The 11,780-nt window shown below is 42.8% G+C and overlaps 1 protein-coding gene across 3 annotated transcripts in view; it reads left to right on the top strand.

Moving 5' to 3' along the window:
- IFT80 (intraflagellar transport 80) overlaps window positions 1-10,825 on the top strand; it is a 184,130-nt gene extending 173,305 nt beyond the window's left edge. For all 3 annotated transcript variants that reach the window (XM_038749271.1, XM_038749279.1, XM_038749289.1), the window contains one exon: window positions 9,906-10,825. In XM_038749271.1, coding sequence (XP_038605199.1) covers window positions 9,906-10,028 — 123 coding nt within the window. In that variant the 3' untranslated portion in view covers window positions 10,029-10,825. The remainder of the gene's footprint in view (window positions 1-9,905) is intronic.
- The last annotated feature ends 955 nt before the right edge of the window (window positions 10,826-11,780 follow it).

Here is an 11,780-nt window from a genome sequence, read left to right on the forward strand (position 1 = left end):
CCTTCCTGTTCTTTTTTTCTAACCTCACCAGCTACTGTTTCTCTTCATTATAATACTTGTGGTATTTGTGATGCACTTACCAAGTGCCACGCACTGTACTAAACACTGGGGTAGATACAAGGTAATCAGGTGAGAACAGTTCCTCCGAAGCTCACAGTAAGTGGGAGGGAGGACAGATATTGAATCCCCATTTTCTAGGTAAGGAAACTGAGGCACAGAGAGGGTAAGTGACTTGCCTGTTTTCACAAAGCAGGTAGATGGCAGACCAGGATTAGGACCCAGGTCCTCTGATTCCCAGGCCTGTGCTCTTTCCACTAGGCCACGAACCATCGTATTGTTTTATGCAGACTTAGCTCAACTTATCTAGCCGCCTCTCTTCTCCACATTTCTAAATTAACCATTCTTTTGTTCACCTGGGTCACACCTTACCCCAGATCTTCCGCACCATGCTGGTCCCAGATCTGCCTACCAAGCACATTCCCTCCCAGACCTTTTTATTTTCCCTACTGCTCTGGTCCAGCTTCTAGAGGATTTTAAAAAAGCACCCCGAAGCTGGTGTGCTTTCCATCTCTTCTGGAGGCTGCTAGCCCCATTGTTGAAAGTCACTAGGTTCCAGGGTGGCAATGTAGGAAAAAGCTGAGAGTGAAGGAGTGGAACAATGCTGTTTATCCCAAGTGGAGCTCTCTAACTAAGCAATCAGCCATATTTATTAAGTGCTTACTGTGTGCAGAGCTTTGTACTGAGCTCTTGGGAAAGTACAGTATAACACAGTTAATAGTAATAATAATGATGGCATTTATTAAGTGCTTACTATGTGCAAAGCACTGTTCTAAGTGCTGGGGAGGTTACAAGGTGATCAGGTTGTCCCATAGGGGGCTCACAGTCAATCCCCATTTTACAGATGAGGTAACTGAGGCGCAGAGAAGTTAAGTGACTTGCCCAAAGTCACACAGCTGACAATTGGAGCCGGGATTGGAACCCATGACCACTGACTCCAAAGCCCGTGCTTTTTCCACTGAGCCACGCTGCTTCAGTTGATAGACATGTTCCCTGCCTACAAGGATCTTACGGTCTAGAAGGAGAGATGGCTATTAATATAAATGCATAAATTATGGATATGGACATAAGTGCCTTATGGCTGGCAGAAGAGAGGGCTGAGTTAAGGCAGGAAAGGATAAACTATGGCTGAGGGCAGGGTGAATAAAGGGGGCAAATCCAAGGGCAAGGGTGATGTAGACGGGAGAGGGAGAAGACTGTAGACTTTAAGCTCATTGTGGGCAGGGAATTTGCCTGTTTATTGTTGTATTGTACTCTCCCAAACACTTATTACAGTGCTCTGCACACAGTAACCACTCAATAAATGCAATTGAATGAATGAATGAAGAGGAAATGAGAGTTTTGTCAGGGAAGGCCTCTTGGAGGAGATGTAATTTTAAATTTTTTGATCCTTAGCCAGCTCTGACTTTATCCTTTGCATTGTTCTTATTAATAATAATAATGATAATAATAGCATTTAAGTATGTATGAGGAGATGGGATAGATACAAGATAATCAGGTCTCAGATGGTGCTCTCACTCTGAAGGGAAGAGAGGAAACAGGTATCGAATCCAGTGCCTGACACATAGTAAGTGCTTAACAAATACCATCATCATTATCATCATTTTACACATGAGGGAACTGAGGCTCAAATAAGTTAAGTGACTTGCCCAAGGTCACCCAGAAGGTAAGGGGCAGAGCTGGGATTGGAACCCAGGGCCGAGCTCTTTCCACTAGGCCGTGCTGCTTCTCACCTCCCGTCCTCCTCCGGCATCATGGAACTTTTGGACCCCTGCCCTGCCTGAACCAAATTCCTTGTTCTTTAAAGGAAGGAGAAGCCTCATGGCACTCAACAAGTGTCAGATATCTCCTGGATCATCAACTTCCCATTCGCTGGTTTTTCTCGTCCCCCTTATAGGCAGCTCGGGTCCCTTCTTTGACCCTCCGTCTGTTCAGCTGTAAAATGGGGCTGATGTCACTGTGAAATCCAGTTAGCAAATGCCTGACAGGAGTTCTAAACCAGCCAGCTCCCCCTGCCTCATCGCTCTGAGTGTGGTTTGGCTCTGGCCGAAGCCACCCATGTGTCAGTAAGAACGAGAAGCACTGGAACAACCAGGTTGGGAGATGACAGGAGGATTGGAGAGTGCCCAGTTGTCCTGAAGTAGAATCAGCATTTCTCAAGGAAGCTCAGCCCCTCCGTCTTCCCCGCAGAGCGTGCCCACCTCCAGGAGGGCAGGGAGAGGGGTCCGGGCCTTGAGAGCTGGGCCACTTAAAGGCCTGGGAGAACTATGGGCAGCGGAAACTAGGGAGGCCCCGATCCCACATTTGCCTTCTGTGGAGTGCCCGCCTCCTTAGTTCTATGCCTGCCCTCGCCAGGACCTCCAGACCTCTCTTCCACCATGGCTTGTGGCCCAGAAAAGAATTGGGTTGGGTTCTGACAATTTGCTAAGCCCTTTCTAAGGGGAAAGGTACAAAGTACAGCTGAGGCTGAGAAGCAGCATGGCCTAGTGGATAGAGCATGGGCCTGGGATTCAGAAGGACCTGGGTTCTCACCCCAGCTGTGCCACTCTGGTGAGTGACCTTGAGAGAATCAGTTCACTTCTCTGTGCCTCAGTTACGTCATCTGGAAACTGGGAATTAAGACTGAGCCCCATGTGGGACCTGGGCTGATTAGCTTGTATCTACCCCAGCACTTAGATCAGTGCCTGGAACATAGTACATGCTTAACAAATACCATTTAGAAAAAAAAAGATATTGATGTTGAATGAAACACGAGACCAAGTCCACTCAGGGCCTCCAATCTAAAAGGCTGCAAGGGACAGTGGACACCCTGAGAAAGAAAGAACCCAGGCAAACTCAGTAAAAGAAACAGTTGTTCACAGCAGCAGCAGGAAGAGCAGTGCTGGGAGGGAAGCGTCCCAGGCCCCCACAGCCACTGGCAGGGCCCCTTTAGTTCCAAACTATCACAACCCTCCCACGGTGGGAACAGGGACCCTGCCAGCGTCACGGCATCAGGACAAACCTACTCTCTGGCTTTGGTGGAGGTGAAGGGAGAAAAGCCCCTGGTCTCATGAGACGCAGCATGGCCGAGTGGATAGAGCACGGGCCTGGGAATCAGAAGGTCATGGGTTCCAAGTTGTGAGAAGCAGCTTGTCTCAATGGAAAGAGCACGGGCTTGGGAGTCAGAGGTCATCGGTTCAAATCCCAGCTCCGCCAATTGTCAACTGTATGACTTTGGGCAAGTCACTTAACTTCTCTGTGCCTCAGTTCCATCATCTGTAAAATGGGGATGAAGACTGTGAGCCCCATGTGGGACAATCTGATCAGTTGTATCCTCCCTGGCGCTTAGAGCAGAGCCTTTCAAATAGTAAGCGCTTAACAAATGCCATCATTATTATTATTATTCTAATCCCTGCTCTGCCACCTGTCTGCTGTGTGGCCCTGGGAAAGTCACTTCACTTCTCTGGGCCTCCATTATCTGTAAAATGGGGATTGAGACTGTGAGCCCCATACGGGACAGGGACTGTGTCCAACCCAATCCAATTTGTATCCACCCCAGTGCTTGGTACAGTGCGAGGCACATAGTAAGTGCTTAACGAATACCATCATTATTATTATTGCTATTTTGGGCCCTGGAGCCCCCAAAGCAGAAGAAGCATCAACCCCAGATGGTGTCACACTAATAATAATAGTATGTTTTAAGCACTTACTATGTGCTAAGCACTAGGGTAAGTACAAGATACTCAGGCTGGATACAGGTGCTATCTCATGTGGGCCTTACAGTCTAAGTAAGCATCGTGGCTTAGTGGATAGAACACTGGCCTAGGAATCAGAGGATCTGGGTGCTAAACCTGGCCCCATCACTCATCTGCTGTATGAGCTTGGGCAAGTCACTTCACTTCTCTGAACCTCCGTCCCTTCATCTGTAAAATGGGGATTAAAACTGTGATCCCATGTGAGACAGAGACTAGTATCTACCCAAGTGCTTAGAACATAGTAAGTGCTTAACAAATACCATAATTCTTCTCCCTTCTCCCATCTTCCACTGAATCCCCATTTTACAGATGGTGAAACTGAGGCACAGAGAAGTTAAGTGACTTGCCGAGGTCACACAGCAGTAGTCTGGGGACCAGAGTTTGAGAGTCATCCTTTCTTTTCTGAGCAACTTATTTGTTCTAAAATAAAAGATTTGCATGAGCACACAATTGGCAATGACAGATGAGTCTTGACGATGAATTATGAATGAACTGAGCTAAATGGAGGATACTGACGATCAGTGAGGAGCATTTTGCTCTTACCCCTAAAAGCTATCAGGATATAATAGTGGAAGAATTGTTTATTGAGCCTAAAACACCTGTGTTAAGTAGATTTAAAATTAATAAAATAGAATTACATTTCTATCCTATTTATTTTATTTTGTTGGTATGTTTGGTTCTGTTCTCTGTCTCCCCCTTTTAGACTGTGAGCCCACCGTTGGGTAGGGACTGTCTCTATGTGTTGCCAATTTGTACTTCCCAAGCACTTAGTACAGTGCTCTGCACATGGTAAGCGCTCAATAAATACGATTGATTGATTGATTGATTGATTTAAAATTAAGTAGTTATGTGGGAGATTAGGTAGTTTCTGAATTACATATTTGATAGGTAAAATCCAGTTATCCTGAATTGGAATGAAGACCACAGTGTAATAATAATTGTGGTATTTGTAAAGTGCTTACTATGTGCCAAGCACTCTACTAAATGCAGAGGTAGATAGTAGATAATCAGCTTGGACACAGTCCCTATCCCACATGGAGCTCACTATCTAAGAAGGAGGAAGAACAGGTATCAACTCCCCATTTTTCAGGTAAGAAAAATAAGGTCCAGGGTAGTTCAGTGACTTCCCCAGGGTCTCTTCCCAAAAGCACGGAAGCAAGGTGCTCTAGTGGAAAGAGCATGGGCCTGAGAGTTAGGGGACTTGGGTTCTAATCCTGGCTCTACCACTTGCGACTTGTGACCTTGGACAAGTCAATAAATTTTTCAGTTTTCATATCTGTGAAAGTGGGGATAAGACGCGTGTTCTCCTTCCCCCTGGATTTGTGAGCCCTATGTGGGATGGGAATATTGCCAGCTTGATTATCTAGTATGTACCCTGCACATAATACAGTGCTTTGCGCATAGTAAGTCCTTAACAAATACCGCAACTATAATTTTATTGTGATTATAGGATTTTGTCCTTTCGAGAGCCTTTCACAGCATGGTCATAAGAGGAGACTAAAACAGTGTAGAGCCAGATAGTACTTTAAAAGTCTGAATCAGTCATGGCAGACAGAACTGTATTCATTACCCTGGCATTTCTCTCTTTTTCATCCTTGTCCGCACTGTCCATTGCAAGTTTCAGTGGAAGGAAATGACTCACTCACTCAGGGTGTGTAAACCAGATGAGGACATAGCAGTGTCTGTTGATGAAGAGGGTGCCCAGAGGCATTCTGTTTCATGTCACAAATCACACCTTCAGATTATCTGAGGGAGAATAGGAGGGAACTCAAAGCTAAGCCTGGGTGCTGGCAAAGGAGGAGCCTGTAAAAGAAAGTGAGAACAAGCAGCCAGAGAGATGGGAGAACCAGGAGAGGACAACGTCTCAAGGACAAATCCATGTTATGTAATTGATGTCCAAACATCAAAAAAAAAAAAGTCAGATCTCATGTGATTGGCTAACAGATCAGAAATGGTCTACTTTAGCTTAGTGGATATGCCAACCATCCATCACGCCATCAACATGATTTTGTGTTTTCCTAAGAAAAACTATCCTGGATACTTCTACAATTAAAACCAAGAATTTACATATAGCATCAACCGTGCCTAGAACTGAATGATGGACTGACGAGCATCTGGTCAGCTGGGCAGTTAGGCTGAAAAGTGCATCAAAATGTGATATCTTCCAAGCCATCCGAATGTCTTCTGGATCATAAATCCCTGCAAGGAGCTCTGCAGCAGCATTATCACAGCCCTTTTATCTTAAGGAACCACAACTACAACCTCAAAAGCAAACAAGAAATGGGCATTTTTCCACAATACTATCAGGGACCCATTAAGACATTGATCATGGCTCAAGTTGCACTGGCTTGATGAAATCAGTCAATAAGTGCTATTTATTGATTCTTTGTGCTCAGGGAAACTGTCTGCCAATTCTGTTAACATTGTACTCTCCCAAGCACCTGGTATAATGCTCTGCACACAGTAAGCGCTCAGTAAATAGCATTGATTGAGCACTTACTGTATGCAGAGCATTTTACTATGGGCTTAGGGTAGTTCTAATCGTCAGAGTTGGTAGACCCATCCCCTGCCCACAAAGAGCTTTCAGTTTAGAGGAGGAGCTTACAGTCTAGAGAAAATGCTTTGGTGATTTGCACTCGGATCGTTACCCTTTCAGTACCTGCTATTCTCCCCAAAACACTTATGTACACATCCGTAATTTATTTATATTAACGTCTGTTTCCTCCTATAAATTGTAAGCTCCTTACCTGCAGGGAATGTGTCTCCCAACTCTGTTGTGTTGTACTTTCCCAAGCACTTAGCACAGTACTGTACACATAGTAAGCGCTCAATAAATACCATTGATCGATTGATTAAAAAGACCACTTGCAGCAGTAGTCAAAAACCCCTCCAGCACTTCATGATCCTAAGAAAAGAGGTATGGCACGCAATGCAAGTTAAGTGACATGCAAGAATGATTTTATGGTGTGAAAGCTGAAGAGGCTTCTGTTTATGCAGACTGGAACCAAGCCAAGGAATTTAATATACCACTAGCGAAGTTTGATGGCCTCATGCAGGCTAGCACTGCTGAAAAAAAGACCGTAGCCATATCAAATAGTAGTATTCTCGGAAGAGATGGAATCCTAAGGAGTTAAGATCAACTGTTCAGTATTCTCTTAACACACCTTCCACTGTTGAAAAAGAGGCCCTAAGTGTCAGTTGATCAAGCATTAATGATATTTATCAAGTAACCAATCAGTGATATTTATTGAGCGCTTTCTGTGTGCAGAGCACTATACTGAACGCTTGGGAGAATACAGTACAACAGAGTTGGTAGGCCTATTCCTTGTCCACAAAGAGTTTACAGTCTACAAAACATAGAAAGCACCATCCTGGAATGCAAATACACCTATTGTCATTTGATAGCCTTCTGCGTGGGGAGAAGTGTTCTTCATTTTGGCATTTACCCAATTACCAGAAAACTTTCCTATCGACTACTCCATCTTTGGCAATTGGAGGATATTTTTAATCTCTATATATGGATGAATAGAATATTGCAGTGATACCTGCATGAATAATAGAAATAATAATAGATTCCGGCCACCTCTTTCATTTACTTTGTCCCAACCCACCTTGTTCACTGGCCATGGAAAATCACTCTGAGAGCTGCTTTGAAAAACATCATGCAGATCCCCTGCACTTCATTCCAGCATGGGGTTCAGTAATAATAATAATTGTGGTATTCGATAAGCTCTTACTATGTGGTAGGCACCTAGGTGCTGAGATATGTACAAGGTAATCAGGTTGGATATAGTCCCTGACCAACATAGGGCTCACAGTCTTAGTCCCCATTTTACAGATGAGATAACTGAGGCACAGAGAAGTTAAGTGACTTGCCCAAGGTCACAAAGCAGACAAGTGGCAGAGCTGGGATTAGAACCCAGGTCCTTCTGATTCCCAGGCCATGCTTTATCCACTAGACCACGCTGCTCCTCAGCAGTAGTTCTCTCCAGGCAATCCTGGTTTTCTGGGGCATCCATTTCTCTCAACTCTAAAGCTAGAAAAATATTCACCATCATCCAGTAGTGATCATCTCCATCCCCCCCATCTTACCTCCTTCCCTTCCCCACAGCACCTGTGTATATGTATATATGTTTGTACATATTTATTACTCTATTTATTCATTTATTTATTTATTTTACTTGTACATATCTATTCTATTTATTTTATTTTGTTAGTATGTTTGGTTTTGTTCTCTGTCTCCCCCTTTTAGACTGTGAGCCCACTGGTGGGTAGGGACTGTCTCTATATGTTGCCAATTTGTACTTCCCAAGCGCTTAGTACAGTGCTCTGCACATAGCGCTCAATAAATACGATTGATGATGATGATGATGATGAAAAGGGTATGAGTATTCTGCAGCCCAGATATACCACAGTCAGATAGTTAAATTTAAGCAGTACAAGTTGGATTATCGATAGCTATGGGTAGGACTATTTTGGTGCATGAAATAGCTTCACACCATGAATGTGCTGTTGGATAAGTGTTACAAAGCACAAAGCTAGTTCAGAAATCGAGTTCCATCTACTTCCCCTTTAGACTGTAAGCTCATTTTGGGCAGGGAATGTGTCTATTGTTATAGTGTACTCTCCCAAGTGCTTAGTGAAGTGATTTGCACACAGTAAGTGCTCAACAAGTTCAACTGAATGAACCAATCAGATTTATTCAGCGCTTTTTAAAAAAATATGACGTTTGTTAAGCACTTACTATGTACCAAAGCACTAGAACAGTGCTTTGCACATAGTAAGCACTTAATAAATGCCATTATTATTATTATTTTTATTACCAGGCACTGTTCTAAACAGGGAACATGTGTACCAACTCTATGTTGTCTTTTCCCAAGCACTTAGTACAGCATTCTGCACACAGAGAAGCAGCATGTTCTAGTGGATAGAGCATGGACCTGAGAGTTAGAAAGACCTGAGTTCTAATCCCAGCTCTGTGACTTGTCTACTGTGTGACCTTGGGCAAATCACTTCACTTCTCTATACTTCAGTTACCTCATCTGTAAAGTGGGGATTAAGACTGTGAGCCCCATGTGGAACATGGACTGTGTCCAACCTGATTAGCTTGTATTTACCCCAGTGCTTAGAACAGTACCTGGTACATAGTAAGTGCTCCAGCTCATCATCGTCATCATTATCATTATTATCTTCATTGTGATTAGCGAATTATTATTTATTTTACTTGTACATATCTATTCTATTTATTTTGTTTTGTTGGTATGTTTGGTTTTGTTCTCTGTCTCCCCCTTTTAGACTGTGAGCCCACTGTTGGGTAGGGACTGTCTCTATGTGTTGCCAATTTGTATTTCCCAAGCGCTTAGTACAGTGCTCTGCACATAGTAAGCGCTCAATAAATACGATTGATGATGATAATGGTGATGAATTAGCGAGGCACTTTGGTGGCAATATTCTGAGTAAAATGACATATTCGTAAGCGTAAAATAGGCGCTACAATGTATTATTTAATATCTTAAATAATAAGGGGTTTCCTTAAAGGGGTCACTTATATTAGTGAATAAACACGTTTCCTGAGGGATACTTATAATAAGGGGTTTCCTTAAAGGGGTCACTTACCTCATATCCATAAGTAAACACATTTCCCAAAGGATATTTACTCACCATAGCTCAGTGTAAGGTAATGTCTACTTGTAGAATTAAAGGACAGTTAAAAAATAAATGCTCAACAAGATCATGAAGACACAGGAATGGAGAAACCTGGTAAATTATGAAATATACCACCTATCTTGCAAGCTTCACCTAAATCCTTTCAGATTACTAAAAAAAAAAAAACCAACCATTGTTAAGCAATGAAAATGTATGTGAAAAGTACTGAATTCATTCAATCATATTTATTGAGCGCTTACTGTGTGCAGAGCACTGTACTCCAATGAATAGAACAACCTTAACTCTGTTCAGTGGCTGACTTGCCCACAACGTGTAGGTGCTGGCTCATACTGAAGAGTTAAAGAAGCTTCCCTGAAGAATTTTCATGTTTCTCATTTGTTTTGTTGAATTTTGTTATTTAAGCAGATTTGTTTCTTAGTAACATGTTCCGATTTTCAAATGTTGCAGCTGGAAGTGGATTGGGATAAAATCAAGGCCAAAATAGAGATGGAAATTACTAAAGAACGAGAGCGGTCATCTACCAACCCATCAGCTCCATCCAGTAAGAGCACTCTAACTTTCCAGCGTTAAATGTGGTGCTGATCATATTAAGGAATAAAACACGTACTGATGAGCCAAAGACAGTATGGACATATTTCGTCTTCTGAAGAAAGGTCGGAGCACAGAATTGATTAGAAGCTCTCACTAGATATTTAATCCCTCGACGGTACTCAGAAGCGGCAAAGCCAAGTGGATGTAGATGTAGTTTCATCTTCAGGCTTTTGTAGCCCATTGATGAGCAAACTCTTTTACCTTTTTCAATTCGACGTGCGTTCACAGTCATTCCTCGCATAGGGATTGTCCAAATTCTAGCTTAGAAATTAGCAGGAGATGGGTATTGTGAAAATGGCTAAAGAGATCTTGTAAAGCAAAGATAACCTCTGTTGGTCTCATGCTCGCCTAACCACAGAAAATTTTTACTAAAGTCAGTACCCAGACATGTGTCTGCTTCTATGTCTGTGTCTTGATTAAATAAAAATATCTTCATGTTTCCAAATTTTGCATAGCACTGGGGCAACATTTCAGTTGCCCTCCTTTCAATCTTGAACCCTGTTCCCCTCTGACTTAATGGTTAAGATAGTGGAATACTTCTTAGAATAAACATTTTATTATTTAGTAACATTTAAATGCGCCATTTCATTAATAATGTTTTGCTTTGGTTTTTGCAGTTAATTGCTGTTAAGATCAAGAAATATTTTAATTTCTTCCCAGATGGGCATTGTTGTTTTTTGGAGGGCTAAAGAATATCAAAAAAACTGTATATTTATATTCCCTAGATAACACTAAGTTTATACTCTGTTTGTGTTATTAAAAATATTATAAATATTGTTGAATGTATATTTTGTGGTTCTTTCATAGTTTTACTAAATAGAATGCATCATATATTAATAGAGATTTTAATTAGGAAAAAAATACTGTGAAGGAAAATTCCTCAAGATAGTACTCCTAAAGGTCTGGAATATATCTTTTCCTTGTAAATCTTTTATAGACCCTTCAATCAATCAATCAATCAATCGTATTATTGAGCGCTTACTGTGTGCAGAGCACTGTACTAAGCACTTGGGAAGTACAAGTTGGCAACAGAAACAGAAACATAACTTCAAAGTTATATCTTGGTTCTCTCATCTCTCCGGCCATTCATTCTCAGTCTCTTTTGCGGGCTACTCCTCCCCCGCCCATCCCCTTACTGTAGGGGTTCCTCAAGGGTCAGTTCTTGGTCCCCTTCCGTTCTCTATCTACACTCACTCCCTTGGTGAACTCATTCGCCCCCACGGCTTCAACTATCACCTCTACACTGATGACACCCAAATCTACATCTCTGCCCCTGCTCTCTCTCCCTCCCTTCAGGCTCGTGTCTCCTCCTGCCTTCAAGACATCTCCATCTGGATGTCTGCTCGCCATCTAAAACTCAATATGTCCAAGACTGAACTCCTTATCTTCCCTCCCAAACCCTGCCCTCTCCCTGACTTTCCCATCACTGTTGACGGCACTACCATCCTTCCCATCTCACAAGCCCACAAACTTAGTGTCATCCTCGACTCTACTCTCTCGTTCACCCCTCACATCCAATCCGTCACCAAAACCTGCTGGTCTCACCTCCACAACATCACCAAGATCCGCCCTTTCCTCTCCATCCAAACTGCTACCGTGCTGGTTCAATCTCTCATCTTATCCTGACTGAATTACTGCATCAGCCTCCTCTCTGATCTCCCATCCTCCTGTCTCTCCCCACTTCAATCTATACTGCACGCTGCTGCCCGGATCATCTTTGTGCAGAAACGC

Source organism: Tachyglossus aculeatus, chromosome 1 (assembly GCF_015852505.1).
Source record: "Tachyglossus aculeatus isolate mTacAcu1 chromosome 1, mTacAcu1.pri, whole genome shotgun sequence".
In the NCBI taxonomy this organism is placed as follows: Eukaryota; Metazoa; Chordata; class Mammalia; order Monotremata; family Tachyglossidae; genus Tachyglossus; species Tachyglossus aculeatus.